Consider the following 24,008-nt stretch of genomic DNA (forward strand, 5'->3'; position numbering starts at 1 on the left):
TCTGACTTCGTCATTTCTCGGCCTGATGCTGATAAGCTGCTCTCTGTGCAGACCTCTGTGCTGTGGTGACTCTCCCACATGTTCAGCTACAACATTTAGTAGTGTTTCTTTCAATTTAGCCATTAACTTTATAAATTGTACAGATGAAAATAAAAATAATACATTCTTTATGCAGCACTTTTCTTGAATTTTATTTCTACTTATTTTGAATATACAATCAATACTTGTAAAACTTTAGGTTTCCTGAATGTAGAAGAAAGTAACCTAATAATATTTTCTATTTTCTGATTATTTATTGTAATGATGACATTTGAGTGCAATGAATGTTTTTAGAAATGGAAGAAGGATGTTTAGAAAAGGTGGATAAGGCAGAACAATCTAGCCGATATAAAAAATGTACAAAATAGTGATGATTCAAAAAGAGAGTGAGTCAGTGTGACATTATCACATATAAGCATCTTGTGAAGAAGATATTCTTTAATGTCTTTTGGACTTTTGGTTTTACTTAATTGAGGGATATCATGGATACATGACATCAGTGATATTGAAGTAAAAATGACTTTCATCTGTGATTCTTCTAGTGGGAAATCAAGGCAGACTAAAAGACTAAAACCCTTGTATTGTCTGTCTTGTTTTTCATTTTTTGCACAGTTCAGCAATTCTGGTCTTGTCTAGGCTCCCTCATAGGTCTGTAGTCAGTTGCAGGTATGGGGTGGGTGGGTTGGATTTGCTGATCATAGTTGGGCTGTTTCACCAGTTATAGCTAGTAGGCTTTAGGCTATCTGTCTCTTTATCCCCCCTGCAGGCTAGCTCAAGCTTGGTCACCTGGTGGAAGCAGAGGTTGTAAGGGAAAAAGTAGAAGCATGAAAGGCCCTTGAAGCATAGGCTTGGAATTGACATACTGTCACTTCTGCTATAGTATGTTGACCATAATAAGTCACAAAGTCAGCCCATATTGAAGAGAAGGACAAATAGATACCATTTCTTCATGGGAAAAGATGCATACTCATTGCAGAAGGGTGTGAATACAGGGAAATTTGGATTATATCTATTGTTCAGTCTTTTATATATGTTTGTACTGAAAAGTACAAACAAAGATAAAAGTAACTTATAAATTCATCCTCTAACTACTGTTGACTTTTTGTTGTATATACTGTCAGACTATTTTATCTACACTTTTAAACATATATTATTAAGCAATTTATTTCAGTTTCCATTTGATTGTAAGTTATTTATTTCATATTATTTTATGAAGTAGTCAGGTAGATTTCTATTTCTTTCTTAAAATTGCATGGTAGCATTTATTGTAAATCAACAGTTCCAATATCTAAAGCAAGCAGGACTTCAGCTAAAAGGCAATTATTCTATTTTGTAATGAGAAGGCCCTGATTTAGTATTGAGTAGCAAGAAGAATCAAAAGGTGTTCAGTCAACTTACAGTGCAGTTGCTTTTGAATCTGTTTGTATATCTTCTGTGATTGACTTAATAAACTGAACTATTCATGGAATAGGACCCAGTGGAATTTTCTTATAACTATGCTATATATATTCTTAATATTGTTCACTTTTCAGGCTAAGTTTGATCATAAGCAGGTATCTACTTTTGATCATTAGCTTTAAGGTATTTACATTCTCAATAACTAAGCTTTAGATATGTGGTAGAGTGATTTAGTTTTGTTCGTTAATAAAATTTTAATACCATGAGTCATATGTTCTCTTTGTAAAAAGCTCCAGCCTCACAGAACTCTATAGCATAAAATAGTGAAAGTTCCCTTTCTCTATGGGTCTCACTTTGAACTCCTTTCCTTAAGCCTTTTTCTGGCCTTTATATTTATATTTATATGTGAATATATAGAATACATTTACTTTCATGTAAACAGATTTTGTGTGTGTAGCATAAAAGTATTATACGATGAACATTGTTTTGTAACTCGTTTTGCAAATTATTTTCTATCCATTTAGTCAAGTATGTGAATGTATAAAGTATACACACAAATAATACAAGTAAGAGCATGTTACAAATACTGTATAACTTGCTTTTCTTACCAATATATTTTTGATATATTTCTGTATCTTTTCACATTGGCTTAGCTGGTTTTTATATTCATAAAACCATATTCATTTTATAGTCAAAAAATTTCTTTACATGTATCATGACATGTATCTTTTCCCTATTATGGAACAAGGGTTGTTTCTAAATTCTGGTTACATTAAACAATGTCGAAGAAAACATCTCTGCTTGTATATATGTGGGTATGTAGAAGAAGAAAATTGCTCCTGTGTTCTTTGTTCTAAAAACTCTACAACCTGTATCTCTTAAACCCTTTCTTGCTTTCTCTAAGCCCCATATATTCTTCAGTTTAGCCCTGAGTAAAGCATGATTGATGAAGCCAGGTCCTGTGTGTCTAAACAGCAGTTAGTGAAAAACTATGGTGGAAGGATAGGGAATTATTGCCACAGGTACTGTGGGTTGGTAAGACTCAATAAAATAAGTATTTATTACTGAAATCTAAGAACAAAAACAGGAAATATTTGTCAGACATTTAATTTGACAATTGTAAGAGTGAAAACCTTGTGTTTTTATTCTCTTGTATATCAGAATTTTGTCCTTTTTTAAATTAAGAGTTAATTTTTTTTAAGAGCAGTTTTAGGTTCACAGCAAAACTGAGAGAAAGTTACAGAGATTTTTCACATACCCACTGACCTCAAAGAAGTATAGCCTTCCCTATTATCAGAGTTGTACGTGTTTTACAGTTGATGACCTACATTAACACATCGTCATCACTTAAAGTCCATGGTTTACATCAGTGTTCACTCATTGTGTTGTGCCTTCTATGGTTTGTATAATGACATATATCTACCTCTAAAATATCTTACGGAGTATTTCCACTGTCCTAGAAATTTTCTGTGCTTCATCTGTCTCCCCTCACTTCAACCACTGACAACCACTGATATCTTTATTGTATCCATAGTTTTATCTTTTCCAGAATTGGAATTATACAGTATGAAGCCTTTTCAGAATGGCATTCTTCACTTAGTAATTGTACTTAAGGTTTCTTGATGTCTTTTCATGGCTTGAGAACTCATTTCTATTTAATTCTGAATAATACTCCATTGTTTGGAAGTAACACTGTTTATTCATTCACCTGCAGAAAGGTATCTTGGTTACTTCTAAGTTTTGACAATTATGAATAAAGTTGCTGTAAACATCCATGTGCAGGTTTTTGTGTACAAGTAAGTTTTCAACTTACTCAACCTAGTAGTAATTTTTAAATAAATTTGGGAGCTCCAGTATTAGGGGCATATGATTTAGGATTGCAATATTTTCCTGTTGGAGTAGTCCTTTTGTCATTATGTGAAGTCCCTCCTTGTCTTTATAATTGTTGTTACTTTAAAGTCTGTTTTACCTAAGAATACCTACTCCTGCTTGCTTTGGTTTCCACTTGCATGGAATATCTTTTTCTATCTCTTTTCCTTAAGTTTATGGGAGTCCTTATGTGTTAAGTGAGTCTCTTGAAGACAGACAGTAGACACTTGGTTGGTGGATTTCTATGTGTTCTATATCTTTTAAGTGGAGCATTTAGACCATTATATTCAACATTAGTATTGAGATGTGAGGCACTATTTCATTCATCATGCTAGTTCTTGCCTGAATACCGTTTTTTTTTTCAGAGTTGTCTTTTTTTATAGGCCTTGTGAGATTTATACTTTAGGGAGGTTCTATTTTGGTATATTTCAAGGTTTGTTTCAAGATTTAGAACTCCTTTTAGAAGTTCTTGCAGTACTGGCTTGGTAGTGGAGAATTCTTTCAGCATTTGTTTGTCTGAAAAAGACTGTCTCTCCTTTATTTATAAAGGTTATTTTTACTGGATATGAAATTCTTGGCTGATAATTATTTTGTTTAAGGAGGCTAAAGATAGGACCCCAATTCCTATTGATTTATAGGGTTCCTCTGAGAAATCCACTGTTAATCTGAATGGTTTTCCTTTATAGGTTGATGCTTTTGCCTAACAGCACTTAAGATTCTTTCCTTTATCTTGACTATAGATAACTTGATGACCATGTACCTAGGTGATGATCTTTTTGCAATGAATTTTCCAGGTGTTCCTTGAGCTTTTTACATTTGAATGTCTAGATCTCTAGCAAGGACAGGGAAGTTTTTTTCGTTTATCCCCACAAATATGGTTTCTGAACTTTTAAGTTTTTCTTTTTCCTCAGGAACACCAATTATTCTTAGGTTTAGTCATTTAACATAATCCCAAATTTCTTGGAGGCTTTGTTTAGTTTTTTTAAATTCTGTTTTTTTTTGTCTTGGGGTTAATTTTTAAGTCTTGTCTTTGAGCTCTGAAGTCCTTTTTTCAACTTGTTCTAGTCTGTTGTCGAAACTTTGCAGTGTATTTTTTATTTCTCTGAGTGTGTCTTTCATTTCCAGAACTTGTGACTGTTTTTTCTTTATGATATTTATTTATCTGTATACCTTTTCATCCATATCTTGTATTTTTTTTAAATTTCTTTAAGTTTTTTTTTTTTTTTTTTAACCTTTTCTGGTACCTCGAATACCTTAATAATCAACCTTCTGAATTCCTTATCTGGCAATCAGAGATTTTTTTCTTGGTTTGGATCTGTTGTTGGAGAACTCTTGTGATCTTTTGGAGGTGTTACAGAACTTTGTTTTGTCATATTACCATAATTACTTTTTCTGTTTGGTAGACTGTTTCGGTGGAAAGATATGGAACTCAAGGGCTGCTGTTCAAATTCTTTTGTCCCACGGGCTGATTCCTTGATGTGATGCTCTCCCTCTTCCCCTAGAGATGGAGCTTCCTGAGAGAGCCGGACTGCAGTGATTGTTATTGTCTTTCTTGCTTTAGCCACCCAGCGGGGCTACTGGGCTCTGGGCTGATGCTGGGGAATGTCTGCAAAGAGTCTTGTGAGGTGATCTGCCTTCAGATCTCCCAGCTGTGAATGTCAGCACCTGCTCCAGTATAGGTGGTAAGGGAGTTAAGTGTACTTTATGAGAGTCCTTGGTTGAGGTTTGTTTAGTGTGCTGCTGTTTTTGAATGCTGGTTATGCCAGCAGTTAAGCTGTTATGTGGACAGACTCAGAACCTTGGGTTAGCCAGGACATTGTAAATGGTAGAATTAGCTGTTTTCTCCTTCTTTGGAGCAGGGTTATTTTATTATTCCAGAGTTGATTGGCCTCTAGCCAAGAGGTAGTGCTTTTAAGAGAGTGCCAGCTGTGGTAGTAGAAGGGGGACATAAGCTTATTCTTCAGTGGCCAGGATGAGTACTTGGGTTCCCCAGGCAATGGACTGGACCCTGGAGTTCTCAAGAGTTCCTAGAGTCTTTTGCCTTGGGCTAACAGGGTGGGTAGTGAAAAACCATCAGGTGGGGGTAGGCCTAGCGGGGGTCTGAGGTCAGACTCTCCTTGGGTGGGGCTTGCTGGGGTGTGGTTCTCAGGCCAATAGATTTATGTTCCAGGGGAATTATGGCTGCCTGTGCTGTGTCATAGTGGTTGCCAGGAAATGGGGTAAAGCCAGCAGTGACAGGCCTCACCCAGCTTCCACACAGGCAGCAAGGTCAGTCTCACCTCTGCCGTGTCCTGCCGACAGCGCCAAGTTTATCTGGCAGCTGGGGAGAAGGGATAGATCTTGCCCCAGACTACAAGCCTTCATGGTGAGAAAACAAGCAGGGCTCTCAGGCCTTGCCCTTTTCCATCTGCCTGCACCATCAGCTGTAGCTTCTGTGCTTGTATCTGGACTTCAGGTTTGCCCCCTGGATTCTGCTCAGGAAAATTTGTACTCATTTGAAAGTATTATGAAGTTCAGCTAGAACCTTCTTTTACCCTGTGGTCCCTCCCTAGTCCCACTGGCTGCCTTCCCCAAGGACCCCTGTGAGATAAGTCAGGGATGGCTTGCCCTGGCTTGAGCTAGGGACAGGGAGTGCTTACAGGGCTTTTGCTACTTCTTCTTCTTTGATATTTCACTTGGCTGCCTAAATCCATTTTAACTTCAGCTGAGGTTAAATTCTTCTGCGATCTGGCTTTTTTGGTTCCCCAGGGGGATGTCTGTTCAGAGGCAGACTTTTCCCCCATTCATACTTTGAGAACCCACAGTTTTTCAGCTGTCTCTCGGAGTTTGCAGTGTCAGCCTACTTCTTTCAAAGGGTCCGTGAATTCTTTTGGTTTTCCTGGTGTATTCCTGTGGTGGTTTTTGGAGCAAAAGTTCACAATGTAAGTCTCTACACACTGTTCTCTCTGTCTAAGTGGGAGCTACATGTTAGTCCTGCTTGTTTCTGCAGTGTTCTCTGTGTTGGTAATTTAGATCTTTGTATTTCCTCTAGCTTTGAAAATTTTAGTAATATAAAATTTTCTTTGCAGTATCATTTGATTAAATGGGTTAATACTTGTATTTAGAATAATGCCTGACACATCATAAATGCTTAATAAATGTTAATGGTGTTATTAAAAGTTATTACTATTATTATCATATACAAATCTCCAATGATTTATTTTAATATTAACTCTAAAACATAAGCTTTTATTTAGGCCAGGCGCGGTGGCTCACACCTATAATCCCAGCACTTTGGGAGGCTGAGGTGGGTGGATCACGAGGTCAAGAGATTGAGACCATCCTGGTCAACAAGATGAAACCCCGTCTCTACTAAAAACACAAAAATTAGCCGGGCATGGTTGTGCATGCCTGTAGTCCCAGCTACTCGGGAGGCTGAGGCAGGAGAATTGCTTGAACCCAGGAGGCGGAGGTTGGGTGAGCCGAGATCGTGCCATTGCACTCCAGTCTGGGTAACAAGAGTGAAACTCCAACTCAAATTATATATATAAATAAAATAAAAAAATAGAATGTTGGGGTAAGAGAACTAATTAGAAGTAGTGTTCTAACTCAGTAGAGAGGGAGGTTTAAGGGTCTATAGAATGTTAGCAAGTGGGGTCAGCTGAAATTTAACCAATTTCAGGGTTAGTTCCAAACTACCAACAGAGTAAGCAGACAATCTACAGAAAGGGAGAAAATATTTGCAAACTATGCATGTGACAGAGGTCTAGTATCCAGAATCTATAAGGAACTTAAACAAATTTACAAGCCAAAAACAACCTCAAGCAAAAAAAGTGGTCAAAAGACATGAGCATACACTTTTCAAAAGAAGACAATCATGTAGCCAACAAGCATATGAGAAAATGTTCAACATCACAAATCATTAGAGAAATGCAAATCAAAACCATCATGACATAACATCTCACACTGGTCAGAATACTGATTATTAAAAAGTCAAAAATTAAGAGATGCTGGTGAAGTTGTGGAAAAAACGGAGTATTTATACACTGCTGGTAGAAATGTAAACTAGTTCAGCCATTGTGGAAAGTAGTTTTATGTTTTCTCAAAGAACTTAAAAAAGAATTATGACTCAACCCAGCAATCCCATTATTGAGTATATACCCAAAGAAATATAAATCATTCATCATAAAAACACATGCACCTATATGTTCACTGTAGCATCACAATAGCAAAGACATGAAATCAACCTAAATGTCCATCAATGGTAGATTGGATAAATAGAATGTAGTACATATACAACATAAACTGTGTAGCCATTAAAAAAAGAATGAGATCATGTCTTTTGCAGGAACTTGGATGGAGCTGGAGGCCATTATCCTTAGCAAACTAACGCCAATGGAAAACCAAATACCACATGTTCTCACTTATAAGTGGAAGCTAAACATTGAGTTCACACATAAAAGGGAACAACAGACACTGAGGGCCTACCTGAGGGTGGAGGGTATCAAAGTACTACCTATCGCTGAGGTTGGTGGATTGCTTGAGCCAAGGGTTGAAGACCAGCCTGGGCAACATGGAGAGACCCTGTCTCTACAAGAAAAATACAAAAATTATGCAGACATGGTGGTGTGCTCCTGTAGTCTCAGCTTCTTGTGAGGTTGAGGTGGGAAGATTACTTGAGCCTGGGAGATAAAGTTTGCAGTGAGCCAAGATTGCACCACTGCAGTCCAGCCTGGGCGACAGGGTGAGACCCTGTCTTTTAAAAAAAACCTCCAAAAACCAAAGAACAAACTGCCCATCACTTACTAATTACCTGGATGATGAAATAATTTGTACACCAAGCCCCATGACATGCAATTTACCTATATGGCAAACTTGCACATGTACCCTTGAACATAAAATAAAAATTAAGAAAAGTTGTAGGTTTTCTGAAAAAGGAGGAATTGTTCTTGCAGTTTAATAGCCATTGATTGGGTGATTCAGATTTACAAAGCGAGGTGGGTAGAAACAGTTGCTGGGCCTGTGGTAATATGAGGGCCACTGTGGTACATATTTAGTTTTTCTGAGACTCTTGCAGATCATTTAGGATTATTGAAAGCGTATTTTAACATACTTGGGCATGTATTTTATCATGTTAAATCAAGCATAAGCTTCCACTTTTTGACTACAGGCCATTCCTAGTGTGTTTCTTAGAATGTGTGCAAAGTCAAATATCTTGAAGTCAAATATTTACTTAATTTGATAACTAGATTTCCTTACCAAGAGAGCTAGAATAAAATTTCATTTAAACTTCAACTTTACACATGGTTGTAATGATATAGTTTTCAACATTTTATATATACTTTTAATTTTTTTCTTTTTGAATTGGTCAATTCAAGTGACTTAAATACAGTGGGCATTCAGCTGAGGTTAAAAATTTACTGTATGCAATATAGCAAATAATCTCTTTCTTGACCCCAATTTTATAATATTCTCTTTGGCTATATCAGTGTCTTTACTTTTCTGTTTTTTACTTATAAAGTACTAAGGGTAAATAAGAATTCTAATAGTATAGGCACATTGCTATATAGGCAGTGACATTAACAATGGTAAAACAGAACACTTGACTATCAGAAAGGGTGTTGAGCTTCCATTTTTGTAGATGGCTTATCTTCAGAATTTCAAATTTAGTGTAAAAGGCATATAATAAGCCCTTTAGGAGTTTTCATCCACATTATATAAATGTGTGTTGAGCATGAGTTGAAAATATGAAAATTTAGGTCTGTGTATACTTAGAGGCAGATAGGTAGAAAACACTAAACTATTAAGGCCATTAGGTATTTAGTAATTTTCATGTATATTTATTTTTTAAATAGAGAAATAAAGTAGTAGACTTATAAAAATTAAAGTCGAGAAATTTTTCTCAGTAATATTCTAATAATTTAGACCACTTATTAATTTTATTAATACTCTTTCAGTATCTCTCAGTGTTGAACTTAAATTTATGAATTCTAGCCAATTTATCTATCTCTAGCACTGAATATACCTAGGGTATGAAGTGATGACTAAATAAATAAATCTTAAATCATTGGACTATAAATCGTAGTTTCTGGCTATATAAGTAAATTTGGAGTTCATTTTTTTGTAGTATTAATCTATGATTTAATATGAAGGAATTTATATTTAAGAAAAATATAGATTTCTACTGGAGGAGTGATATACAGCAATACACTGAGGCAGATAGTGGGTGATAAGTATGTGTAGATTCCACCTGCTTTATGGAATTTAAAGCTTGATTAGTGTGTAAAAAATTTATTTGAGAAAATGGGAATGAAATCCTGGGAGTTGGTGAGAGAATTCTAGATTTGACACTTGATCAGTCTTGGGAAAAACAGCCATTATTTAATCTTAAGATTATATTTTCTATTTTAAAACAAATATGGCAAGCATAACACCTCCCTTTTTAAAATATACAATTTTTGTAATTTTCAAGACTTATGGAAAGGATCAGGCTTGATATATGTTTAAATTTAATATTTCTGAAACTTATTTTGGGCAGATTTCTCTATACTATAATAGTAGTTATGAGTTTGGACTGCAGAGTGACCACTTAACTGTCCATAACTGAGTATCTTAATATGTCTTTGCCTGTTTCTTCATCAGCAGTATTGGGATAAATATAGTATCAGTCACATTGAGTTGTAAGGATAAAAGAGATGATACTTTAAAGGTGCTTAAACAATTATAATATGTTGAAAGGGCTCTATAAATATTAGCGTTTCTCATTGTAATTAATATATTGGAGTTTTCTCTATTTCTCGTCAAAGGTGACTTTTCATCTGAGTGCTATTTATAATTTAAACATCAGTTGAATCTTTGTCAGTTGTCTGCCATCCTTACACTTGCCCTTCTGTGTTCTCTTCTGTAATTCATGGGCTGGAAATAAGTTAACTATATTTTTGTCACCCCTTGCTAGCTAAGTTCCTTTAGAGGGTTGGGGGAAGGTAGAAAGGAAGCCATTGTGGCTTTTCAGGCAACTTTAATAGTGGCAGTTGAGGAGAGTTTGCTGTGCTGCAGTGACCATTGTTCCCACAGTGTTGATGGCAGCCACGTTGGTGACAGGGCATTTAATAGGCATGGTTCTGCTAAGCAGCAGCCGCTAGTAGTTCTAGCACTGATAGTGGCTTCTGTCCACTACTGGGTCCAGCTCAGAAGTGGTAGCTGCTTCCTGATCCCTGGTTTGCGTTGTTTCACCATTTGTTACTCTAGCGCTTCCAACATCTTTGTAACAGATTCCCTGATTTAAATTAATTTTTTCTGGAGCGGTTGCTCTCTAGAAGAGGGTGTTCATCAATAAAATCAACAGCTATCATTTGATGTTTAGATATGCAGTAAGGCATTTTGCAGTCTAATAAATATAGCATATATTCCCTGTATGTCTTTATTACCTGAAAACAATTGTCTTTTGTCAGTGTGTCCCAGTGACTTTTTCTGTCTCCTTTGCAATTAGGAAGTCTGTGGACACAGCTAATTCTTGGTGTCTAGTGGGAATTGTTGCTTCTCATGGGTAATATTGGATTTATAAATACCAAGGGACTTACAGTACCAAAAGCATGATGTGAAAAATATATTGAATATATACTAATATTTCAGTGATTGAAAGTCATCTACCCAATTGAAACCACTATATTTCATTGATTCTAAGCTACCCTTTCCCCCTCATATTTTAATATCTCTTGATATTGGAATGTGACTTAAAATCAATGGCATGTTGCAGTCATCTCATCCAGAGACCAGTAGTTGCTGTTATATCCTAATGTGCAAATATCAAAATCAGTAACACAGCTTAGAATAAAATTCCAGAGACACCAGAGAAGGTGTCTGTTTTGATAAGAAGACTCTTTAGATAAGGAGATGCTAAGTGGTTGTGGTGAGATAGAAGGGTGAGGAGTGGAAAATCAGAATAGTTTAACAAGGCTTGGAAGCAAGAGTTTAAAGTAGGTTGTACCTGATTACTGAGCTCTCTTGAGAGCCTAGCATCAATTTTTAAATTTTTAAAAATGAATTTATTTAAAGAAGCGCTGCATCACTGATGTGCTTGGTGACACAGAAAATGAGATTCTGGAGAAATTGGACACTAATGATTATATGTCAAAGAGTAAGTGAGAGAACTACATTTGTATTTCTTCATGAAGTTTAGGAATTGATTAAACCAACTACTTATTTTATGTTTTGTTTTTATGTCTGTGTCAGGGTGATAGAGAGTTAAAAACTCATATCTAATTAAGTCTACAGTTTTTTCTTCAATAAAAATAACATAAAAATTCTGAAAAGCGTATCAGTTTAATTAGCAGCTTTTTCCCCTAATGCTTCATAAAATAATGATGTACTTTATTGAAATATTTTTTCTATCTCTGTATAATCCTTTTTGTTAGGGGATATTTTTTCCCTTTTAAACTCTATGTGCTAATGTAGAATGGCTTTAAAATATTGCCTTTTAATTCAGTGTTCAATTTTTTTTTTGCCAGTTTGCCAATTGACCTTGTAAAATTTACACTCTGTAAACAGACTTTATCCTATATGTAGTTTCTTGCTATGGAAAATGCATTGGAAAATATTTGCCAAGGGAATTCAAATATATTAAACATGAAAGACAAACAATTGCTAGTAAAATTGGTGATAGGAGAACTTTTGCTCTGCTATTAAATGCTGCATACTAGAGAGTACATAAAAAAAAAACCCTAAGGGTAATTGCAAAGACTGAATAAGTTGTGTTATAAATGTGGGCAAATTTTAATGTGTAGCATATTAAATATACTGATGCATATTATGAAATATCAATCTCAATAAAGCTTTTTTTGTTTATATTAAATGAGACAGGAAAATATAATGAAGTTAATTTAAAATTTTATGAGGAATGTGAAGGGGCCTTATTATATCAATTATCACTTTTGTCATTTATATTTGCCAACTTTTTTTTTTTTTTAGATAGAATCTCACTCTATTGCCCATGCTGGAGTGAAGTGGCACGATCTCAGCTCACTGAAACCTCCATCTCCCAGGTTCAAGCGATTCTCATGCCTCAGCCTCCTGTGTAGCTGGAATTATAGCTGTGGGCTACCACGCCTGGTTAAATTTTTGTATTTTTAGTAGATATGGGATTTCACAATAATTGGCCAGGCTGATCTCAAACTCCTGATCTCAGGTGATCTGCCTGCCTTGGCCTCCTAAAGTGCTGGCAATATTTTGCCAACTATTTTGAAAAGATAATGTATCTCATTTTGCAAAAGAAATGGAAATGTGAGATTTACTAGTAAAATAACTAATTACTGAAGAAAAGAATTTGACTGCATTTGAGTTTAAATGGGTCTAAGACTGTTTCAAGTTACTATTGCTGTTCATTTAGAAATAATAGGTGAGTTTTTTAATTTTTATTTTTCAGTATTAGTGATAATACGAAAACATTACCCTCTGAAACAATAACAGTATAAAACATTTACAACCTTAAAATTGTGTTTTATATGTAAAAACATCTCGGTTTAAGAAGTCTCCTGGCTAGGTGCAATGGCTCATACCTATAATCCCCAGCACTTTGGGAGGCCAAGATGGGAGGATCACCTGAGGTCAGGAGTTCTCCTCTATTCTGGGGAAGACACTTCCTTTGTCATTTTTGTCTGTCATGGTCACCACATTTGGTCAGCTCTTTTGTCGACTGCTCCTCGAATTGGGTTTGTCTGATATTTCCTCATGATTAAACTCAGGTTATGTCTTTTAGGCAAGAATATTATAGAGTGACAGAGTGTCCATTTCAGTGCATCATCTGAGATGACATGGTGTTGTGCCCAGCTTACTTGTTTTCTCTCCTCTGTAATAAATATGCACTCTGCTGCTAAGAATGCCAGCTCTTTGCCTTCGTGCATCTAATTATATTTATTCTTCAAGACCTACCCTTTTAAATGGTTTTCTCTATTTGCTGTACTTCTTTTGATCTCTCACTTCCTTGCTTTCCTTTTGCCATTATACTCAGTAAAATCTTGACATCCTTATGGCTTGAGAGTCTATATTATCATGTGTGGGAGCCTTGCCCACTGTTGCTCCCAGGAGACCCTTCTGCTTTATTTCCTTGGGACACCGAGACTTACCATATATACCAATTTATTTTTTCCAAACATGCTCTCGATAATCACTATGGGTTAAGTTGTACCAAAGTTTGACACTTAAATTATTCTTTTATTTATTGAAAGTTAATTTTATCTTCTAATTAGATGGTATCTTCTTGCCAGCATGGACAGTCCTACAGATTTTTTTTTTTTTTGCATTACTTGGAGAGAAACACATATTTTTAATAGTATGTTGATTCAGTGTTTCTAATATAGATTGTTAATCTTTAGATTTTTCATTTTAAATTAATTAAGTTCACCTTAAATTGGTGAAGAGGGGAGGAAAAAATTGGGTACAACCATGTTTAGGAAATGACTTAAAGTGATTACTAGAAGAAAGTGCACTTAGTTTTCTTGTTCTTATAGTCTTTCTTTTTTCTTTTTTTTTATTCTTTCTTATCTCTAGCATCAGTGCTAAAAGTAACTGTTGGTACAGAAGTGAAAATTGTCAAAACAAGACTGTGATTAATAATCTCAAAGCCAAAAGGAGATTACAGATTCAGAAAATGACAGTTGTAATATGGAAATCCAGTATTAGTTTATAGTTGATTATCAGTTTTATACAGAAAATGATACGTGATAAGAAAAACTCTTCCTAGGATGAAAATTTCTTTATAGCTTTAATGACTCTATCATTGAATTATTTCAAATTGCGATACTATTTTCCTCCTAAGAGCTTATTAATGTGTCCACATTCTATTCCAATAATGGTCCTAAGATTACAGGTAGGATACTGGGACACTAAAATAATAACAATATTTTGTCAGAGACGACCAAACTTGTTAGATGCAGAGACAAGGCCACACTGGATTTCTGGTTGGGTGGATTTACCCCCCTCCCACCTTTCCCCATTAGACTGAATTTTAATTAACCAGATAGAATTTCTCAGGTATGGAGACTTGGAATTTGCTGTTGTAATCAGACAGCATGAGCTAACATGTTTTAGAATTGTATTTGACTTCATTTTAAAAAGAGAACATTTATGATTTCTCACTATATCATGTATAATGCAATAAGAATAAAGCCCTATCCGAGTTTCATATTTGTGAGGAAACTGCAGATTAGTGACAGGGCAGAGAAATGACCCTATTATCTCTGTAATGGCAATAGTGTGCTTCACAGGGGAACTTGTGTCGTTAAGAGTGAGTTGTTATTTTCTTGCAGATGCTTTCTGCACAAGCTATTAATATATTAAATCAGAAGAAATTGGAAAGTGCTGTCTAGGGACTTAGGAATATAATTTATAAGTTTCAGTATTCACCTTTACTTGAAATATCATGTAAATCTGTTTTTGTAGATGTATACACAAGCATAAACATGGTTTCACGCATCAATTTCTTTGTACATGTCTTTCTATATGGAATGTCCTTTATTTTTCTCCTGTCAAGTACCTCTATCTCTAAGACCTGCAGCAATTGTCTCCTCTGTGATGAAACCTTTTATCCCTGTAACCAACTTGTTGCTTCCCTTTGTATTCCCAGAGCGGTTGGTTCCCATTGCTATATTATGTTTTCATTTGTTGTCTGATAAATCTCTTTCCATCTTCATAACTCACAGTTGAGTGTGTGCTTCTCAATGGCAATTCAGTTTTCAATTCATATTCCAGCATCTTGCATGATGTCTGCATATAGTGAGTATGCAGCAACTATTAAATGAAAAATATATATTAAATATAATATATATATATTATTTACATACCTCACCTCCTCCAAAAATGTGTTTAAGATGGACCATAAGTAATATAGCAAATTGGAAGAAAACTGGAAGAGAAAAGGAGGAGGATGGGAACTAGAATGGGGCCAAGGATGAACTAATTCACATGATGAATCTCTAAGTGAATGTGTAGTGTGAATGAGTGCGTTTGCATGTATAAGGAAGCGCATATGTGGAAACTTACAATATACGTTAAAAAAAATCTATCCTGTTTGATAATTGCATTTTTACAATTTTGGCCTTGAAAAGATTTCTTGTTTTTCATTTTGTCACTATATATCTGGTGCTAAATGGTTTCTCTGAGGAATGCTTTATTAGTCCTAAGATTCTAATGTGATCAGCATGTGGTGAAATGGAGTGGTGTGAGTTAGTCCCACTTCTGTGAACACAGGAATCTGTAATATGACTGTTTATGGTGCTCTTTAGCTTCTGAAGATTTCGTGTTCTAACTTCTGTCACCTGCTCCCTTTTAGAAAGCACATAGCTGTGGGGTAGGAATGTAAGAAAGCTAACTGGAAATAACAACCTTTTTCTGGAATAAATATGTTTTAAATTAAATTTAACTAAGAAGTACCTGTGAATTCTAGCTTGGTCTCCAGGTGACTTATTTGCCAAATTTAAATAAATTGACACATTAAAATTAATTCTTATTCTCCTGTTCTCAGGATTACATTTAAGCAAATCTCAGAAGAAGTTGTTTTTTTTTTTTTTGGTTGTTCTTAATAAAATACTCTTCTTGAGTCTTATTCTCAGTATGATATTTTTAAAATAAAGCATAAAATTTTGTTCGCTTTGTTGTTCCTTAGCTAATTGTTAAAATAATGAGGCCTTATTATTTTGGGTAATTTATTTAAGACAATAGAGCAATTAGTTGCTCACTGGCAACCTGACAAAGGAAGTGGGGCAAGATGCCAACTCATTTCTTTTGGCCTACCAGCCCTTAAGTCGTGTGTTCCAGGGATTTGCTAATCACCAGCTGGCAACTGATTTACAAGGCGGGAAAGACAAGACTCTTGAATGGTGGCCACTTACGAGTAAGATGGAATGTGTACTGGCTTAAGCCTTGTCTATTGGCATTCAGATTTTGCTGCCAGGGGAAAGACTTGATGATGGCAAAGATGTGGCTGTCTTTGGTGTGTTTGTCTGATGTCATCAGCATTGTTCTTGACACTCACTTTGGTTTAGCAATTAAGACTTGCTAAGTAGAATATACTACTCCAGTGGTATATGGCTGTCTCCCTATCTGTTTATTTGTCCACCTGCCTGTCCATTCATCTATCTGTCTATCTATCTGTCCATCCATCCATCCATCCATCCATCTATCCATCCATCCATCCATCCATCCAGTGAATACTGGGTTTAAGTCATTAATGAATGGGCTGAGAATTAACCTCTGAAAGCATTGTTTACAGTTGGGGCTGGCAGTCGTTTTCTGTAAGGGAACAGGTAGTAAATATTTTAGGTTTGCAGAGCATGTTGTCTCTGTTGGAACTAGTCAGGTCTGCTGTTGTAGGATGGAAACAGCTGCAGACACCGAGTAAATCAATAGCATGGTTATGATCAAATAAAATGCATGTAAATCAATGGCATGGTTACGAGCAAATGAAATACTATTTACAAAAAAATCAACTTGCTGCTGTAGTTAGCCCACCCCTCATTTAGACAGTGGAAGTATCTGACTCAATATAGTTTGGGAGCTACACAAAAACTTTCAAAGAAGTGCTTTAATGCTTATAAGTTTTCTAATACTGTTTTATATTCTAGGTTTTTAACTTAATTATTGTCTGTTTTGGGATTTACCTCAAAAAGTAATTTTATAGATTTTACTGTTTTCTTTTTTTATTTAAACATAGTAATCATTTAGAGGATATTCAGCTCTCTCTGACACTGGTTATAGAAATGTCACTGGATTGGAAATATACAAAAAGAAACAAGGAATAAATTCACCACTGTATCACCCATAAAGCATCATTACATTTAGTGGTTTTTACTTATAAACATGATTTTAAAAACTACTTTGACATGGAAACACGGTCAAAATATACTGATGAGGTAAAAAGTGCAGATTGTAGAAGACTTCTGAACAGTATGTACGATGTTATTCTATTTGTGAAACAAAACATTATTTATGTGTATACTAGCATATGGGGCAAATATCTGAATAGATATGAAATCAGTTCTTAGTTTTCAAGCAAATGAAATCTACTCTCCAATATAAGCAGAAGAGATTTATTGAAGGATAATAAATAACTCACAGATTTCTGGAATCACTGAGAATCAGGTTTAGAGGCCATATATCAAGAAACAATACCTCAAATAACTGGTTCTGCAAAGAGGCCCTGGCAACTGTCAGTCTGAATCGTTGATAGCACTAAGGCTAGATGCCAGATTTGCCTACACTGTTACCAGTATTCCAGAATGAATTCTAGACAGTTACTGCTCTTCTGTGTCATCAGCTACCAATTCAGAGTCTGCTGTAGGTGCATTGGATTGGCAGAGCCCAAATTTTGTGTCCTGGCTCTAGAGGAACCTTAGGGGGGAAGCATGTGGAACTCATTTCTGTAGAGGACAAGGGTCCTGCCTCCTGAGGTGGGGGATCTACCAAATGTAGGAAGAAGATTCAGAATCTTCGGTGTCAGAAAGAATGAGAGCTGTCCACAGCAGAGACCTAGGAAATTGTTAGCATTGGTTGCTTCTGGGCAGTGGAGTTGGAAGGGCTAACCAGGAGCCTTCCAGAGGAAGCCTTTTACTTTAATTTTACCCTTCTGTGCTTTTTAAATTAAAAAAAAAAAAAAAAATATATATATATATATATATATATATATGTATAAAACAATATAATAAAAAAGTTGATGGAGAAAATGAACAAAAGGAAACAAAAGTTTTGTGCAGTATTTCCACTGATAGTATTTTCACATAAGAACTCAAGGAGGGCTAGGCATGGCAGCTCATGCCTGTAATCCCAGCACTTTGGGAGGCTGAGGGTGGCAGATCACCTGAGGTCAGGAGTTCAAGATCAGTCTGAGCAAGATGGTGAAACTCCATCATTACTAAAAATACAGAAATTAGCTGAGTGTGGTGGCACAGGCCTACAGCTACTTGGAAGGTTGAGGCAAGAGAATCACCTGAACCCAGGGGGAAGAGGTTGAAGTGAGCTTAGATTGTGCCACTGAACTCCAGCCTGGGCAACAGAGTGAGACTCTGTCTCAAAATAATAATAATAATAATAATAATGGCAGCCAGGCACGGTGACTCATGCTTGTAATCCTAGCACTTTGGGAGGCCAAGGCAGGTGGATCATCTGAGGTCAGGAGTACAAGACCAGTCTGGCCAACATGATGAAACCCCATCTCTACTAAAAATACAAAAATTAGCCTGGTGGTAGTGATGTGTGCCTGTAATCCCACCTACTTGGGAGGCTGAGGCAGGAGAATCATTTGAGCCTGGGAGGCGGAGGTTGAAGATTGCACCACTGTACTCCAGTCTCGGTTCACAGAGTAAGACCCTGTCTCACAAACAAACAAACAAACAGAAAACCCAAGAAGCCTTTTCAGCATAACTGGGTTATCAACTTCCTACTCAATTTTATTTTGAAATTCAGTTTATAATTTTCTCCTAGATTCAGTCATCTCTATATTGCATGTACTTGGTTGGGCATTGAAGTCATAAAACTGTTTTCTCTCAGATACCCGTGGCTTCCTTTGGCTTGCTAGAGCTGATTCATTTTTTTTTTTTTTGAGGTCTACAGTATTCAGTTTTGAAAATTAAGGTGTTGTCAGTGGCTATGATTGATGAAGTGTTCATAGATGTAAGGTGGAAAAATACAATGTACTTTAAAAATTGACCCTACTATTTTGTCCCCTTTTTTTCAAACCCTCATAAATTTGCTACTTTTTAGAAAATTGATGTGAGAACTTAATTTGATTTAATAAAGTTTTACCACCTGTATTAACAATTTTTAAGAACAATTTTAGATTTACAGAAAAAGTATGAACATAATACGAAGTTCTTAGATACCACACACACAGTTTTTCCTATTAACATCTTGCATTAGTAGGATATAATTATTATAGTTAATAAACAAATATCGATATGTTCTTAATTAACTAAGTTCATTCTTAAGATTTCATTTGTTTCTAAAGTTTATTTCTTTGTTCCAAGATAGCTGATATATTTTATACATTTATGTTGCATTTATTCATCTGTGTGGTAATGTCATGGAGCCATATCATAAATGCTATTTCTATTTTAAGTAATATAGAATTTAGAGAAACAGTAAATAAAGCTTTGCTACAATCAGGTTCTTAAATTCTTTTATGCACAAGTGTTACCTCAGAAAAAAATAACATTGTTCTGTATTTAGTTGAACAGGTTCCTGTAGAACCGTACAACATCCCACTGTCCCAGGCCGAAGTCATACAGGAAGGGAGAGATGTTACTCTAGTTGCCTGGGGCACTCAGGTGAGTAGCATTGATTCCAACTGCTAAAACCTATGTTGTGCTTGGAAGCTCTCATTTTAAATCCTGATACATGAAAAATGGAAAGCAGTGTTTTCTGTATATCTCAGATTAAGTCTGGTGCTACTGATGCTCATTTCTTTTTTTTCCCAACTTTACTGAGGTGTAATTGACTAAAATTATATATGTGATGATTTGATATATGTGAAATGATTACCTTAATCAAATTAATTAATGCATCCATCAACACATATATTTACTATTGTGTGTGTGTATGGTTGTGGGGGTGGTGAGAACACTTCAGATCTATTATTTGCTCTAGTCACTGTGCTGTGTATTAGATCCTGAGAAATTCCTCATTTTATGAGGTCTGTGGTACTGATTTCTCAGTGAAGGTGAGGTTCTATTTATATTAAAATGTGTAAGCATGTGGTGGTCATAAATATATTGCAACAGTGTATTAAGTAAAAACACATTTCTTTTGAAGTACATTATACCCAGGTTACTTTTGCTGCAAATGACTTATAATCTTTTTCATCACATTTCCTGCCATCTCTCATGGTTACTTTGCTGGCCATGTGGACCCATCCACTGCTCCAGCCTCAGAATTCTGTATCTTTCTTTTTTTCCAGTGACCCTCTCCACTGATCCAGTTCATTTCCTCCCAGGCTTGTTGTCACATTGCTCTACCTCCCAACTTTCTCTCTTGCCATGAAGTTCTATTTCTTCCACCTCTCTCTCTCCTTGTTTTAAAGATATGGTCAATTTTTCTTTTTCTGTATAAAGGAAATCCTTATTTTAGGAACTTTAGGGCAACACAATATAAAGAAGATAATAAAAATAGATTTCAATAACACAAGCTTCTGCTCTCTGCTCCTTTTGATTTTTTGTGTGGAGAGCTATGGTCCTCATGGTTTCTCTCCATCAGTGAGATAACTGTGCTGCTTGGTGAGTTGTATTCCATTGACAGTGCCCTTGGTGGATGTGGCAACCCTTTTTGCTGTCCTTCAGTCCACTTTTTAATCCACATCTCTGTTACTCTCAGCTCATGACCTTACTTCTCTTTTCAGTGCGGAAGTTAGGGTGTATTAGGTATTAACTCACATGGCTTGCTCTTAGTTTTGCTTTTAATTTTTTTCTTCTTCCCTTTGTCTTTGAAGAAGAGGTATCTGGTTTTCATAACGACCTCTGCAAAATCTGTTTCAGACTGCATTCCATTTTATCTTCTCCAGGACTGTGATCTATTAGCTAGTCTCTCTCTCACTTTCATCTTCAGTTTTCCATTTCTTGTTGTTCTTATTTAAAAAGTATGTCTCTCTTCACTATTTAAAGAATTCCTCTCACTGGAAATACTATTACATCTCCTTCCTTTTAACACTGAACTTGAACAACTGTTTTCTATCATCTATATTTAGTTTCTTAACTTCATTTTATTCTTGTACCTGTGAGTTCTGTTCCTACTAATTTACTGTTTTTGTCAACATTACTAATTTAGTTGTTTAAATTCAGCTCTTATTCCTGCTATGGTATGTGATACTGGCTGCTATCCCTGTAAAATCTTTTCAGCTTCTGGAATACACTGTCTCCTGGTTTTCTTTCTAGCTCTTTCTTTAATTGTTCTTTTTATCCCCCCATTTTTTTTCCTTTCTTTCCCTCCCTCCCTCCATCCCTCTCCTTTTTCCTTCCTCTCCTCTTGCTCCATTTTTTTCCTTAAATGTTGGCAATTTTTGCTCTTCTTCCTCTACATGCTTTCTATGTACTGGTGTGACTGTTTACCTTCTGTGTGCCACCTTTGTAACCAGTATCTGTGGTACTCACTTCTCTCTTTTTCTCTAAGCATCTCTTTCCATCTGTTTTCTAGATGTCTATACTTATTTTGGCACAATATGAGATTCAACATATTTAAAACAAATTTATGAATTCTCCACGCAGATCAATTCCTGAGACTTTAAATAATGTCTCTAATAGTGATGTCAGAATTCAACTAGTTTTTCAGGCTGGAACCTTGTAGTCATTCTCTGCATAATTTTCTCTTTATTTCAGGTTCATGTAATTCGGGAGGTAGCTTCCATGGCAAAAGAAAAGCTTGGAGTGTCTTGTGAAATTATTGATCTGAGGACTATAATACCTTGGGATGTGGACACAGTTTGTAAGGTATGAATGTAATGGTGATAGAATGTCATTTTTCTAAAACCTTTGGCCAAATATGTTATATATTTGCAAATAATTCTTTTGAAATTATGAGCTATATGAACATTTTCAAGTGATCTAAAACTTTTGAATTTGCAGCATGAAAGAAAGTTATATAAACAGCTTCATGCTCAAGGAAACAAATCACTGTAGAATTTTCTATTTTCCTCCAGTAGTTTTCTCTGTTTAAAATATTGCAAAACTGAGGCCGTGCAGTCACCTTGGGTTGAGTTGTGTGAGTCATGGAGCATGTCAAGGATACCAGTGGCAATTGTGTTTTTGGCTTCTTATTGGTTATGGTTTAGTAATCTAGGTTTAATTTAGGTAAATGAAAGGGTTTGGCTGAATTTTCATTTATATCCAAAAGTAATGGGGATGGATTTTTTAAAAAAAAAAAATGACTCTGTATATCATCTTAATACTGTGGATTACAGTTTAAGAGTTATGTGGAGATTGTGGCTGCTCTAATTTACAGTTTCTGTCTAAATAGTCTCATGACCTTTGGCCTGATTACATTGATCTTATTGTTACTATTAAAATTTACAAAGCCAATTTCCTCTTAAGAATATAGTTTAGTTCTTATTTACCTGTTTATATCCAATATCTTTCATATCAATTTCAAGATAATTTAAGAAGTATCTATCTTCATATTGATACAGAGAAAGTTAAGCACACTTTTTGTAATAGTCTGATCAGTTAAGACTAACTAAATGTAATTGTAAATTATATGTACCTAGTCTTAATATATTAGTACAATAGATACATGTCCAACTGATACATGTACAATTACATATATAATTGTAAAAAATAATAGATGTCATTGTCTAGGTAACAGTGACACGTATTATTTTTTCTTGATTTACTGCTATAGTCCTAAGACCTTGGCTATTTTATGTTTACCACTTTTAAGAACTTTGGCATTCTCAGCTTTTTGCAGGCTATTTCTTGGGTTAGTTAATGAAAATAATCTGCAGATACTACTGCTATAAAAGTATAGCCTGGGATTTTTTTAGGTGAAGAGTGTTTTATAATTTAGGAGAAGATGTAAGATTTCTTATAGTAAATGTTTCTGAAGACTCACTTGATACCATCTAAACACTTGACATGCTTACAAATGGTTTCAACAATATCCTGAGCCCTTCTATTTGTAGTTGCTGTAATTAAGAGCACTATTTCAGATTGAGTTATTCATAGCTACATGAAAATAATTTAATGCTTATTGTAGGCATTTTCAAATCAAGTCAGACACCAGGTTTTCTTTCAAATAGCCAAATGTTCCAAATAGAGTTGGCTTCTTGTTTGCAGCATGTATCCACCATTTATCCTGGGGTTTCCATTTTTAGTGTAGATGGTGCTTCTGTATGGGGATATGATGTTTGTCATGGCGCAGTGCAGGTGTGTTCATATATTGTCAGGGCAAGCACTTTTATAACTTTATTTAGGGGTGTCTGTGTGTGTGTGTGTGTGTGTGTGTGTGTGTGTGTGTGTATACCTTAAACATTCAAAAAAGATTTGTAGCAGCTTATTGTAAAGCACAAGTATATTAATACTCCATGTTGGCAACCATGGAAGCAAAGAGAGGAGACGTAGAGGAAGAAAGAAGGGAGAAATTGTTTATATTTACATCGATATCAGTTTGCTTTTGCATCACTGTGTTGAATCTGCTGGTTACATCTTTGTCTGATCTTAGAATGCAGATGCATTTTCCTTAGGGCTTGATCCTACTGGGAAAGATGAAAGAGGAGACAGGCTATCTCTACTGAATGAGAAAGTGATTCATAGGACCTCTGACTTACTAGCATGGTTATTTTGTTTTGGGATGCTTTCCTCATGTTATTTTTCCAGCTGATGACCCTCCAGTTGTAACAGTGAAAGCCAGCTTCTTGACTGCTTTGGGTCTAGTTGAGACTCTTTTCATTGCTGATGATGTTACCTCTCCTATTTTCTTTTGATGTACCAAAAGAGGAAAAATTTTGATATTTAGCATTTTCCTCTTAGGATTTAGAGATGACCAAATATTTATATTGAAAATGAGGATTTTTCCTAACCCCCAGAGTGAAGCTTTTTAAATTCATCTTGATGAATTCTATAATAATCAAAATTTGTGTTATAATCTCTTTTAATTAGTTGTGTTTTATCAGTTGTTTTGTCTTATGAATCATTTTTTCCTCAGTTTTATTCATTACATGTCAACTAAACCCCAGTATGTATCTTTTGGAGTGC

At 35.4% G+C, this 24,008-nt stretch overlaps 1 protein-coding gene across 21 annotated transcripts in view; it reads left to right on the top strand.

The window, feature by feature from the left end:
* Nucleotides 1-24,008, top strand: part of BCKDHB (branched chain keto acid dehydrogenase E1 subunit beta) — a 274,313-nt gene that overhangs the window by 81,309 nt on the left and 168,996 nt on the right. For all 21 annotated transcript variants that reach the window (XR_013534839.1, XR_013534841.1, XR_013534838.1 and 18 more), the window contains 2 exons: nucleotides 19,501-19,598; nucleotides 21,639-21,749. Coding sequence is in view for 13 of the 21 variants with exons in the window: in XM_054254960.2 (XP_054110935.1) it covers nucleotides 19,501-19,598; nucleotides 21,639-21,749 (209 nt within the window). In the remaining 8 variants the exon portion in view is untranslated. The remainder of the gene's footprint in view (nucleotides 1-19,500; nucleotides 19,599-21,638; nucleotides 21,750-24,008) is intronic.

Source organism: Callithrix jacchus, chromosome 4 (genome assembly GCF_049354715.1).
Source record: "Callithrix jacchus isolate 240 chromosome 4, calJac240_pri, whole genome shotgun sequence".
Taxonomy (NCBI): domain Eukaryota; kingdom Metazoa; phylum Chordata; class Mammalia; order Primates; family Cebidae; genus Callithrix; species Callithrix jacchus.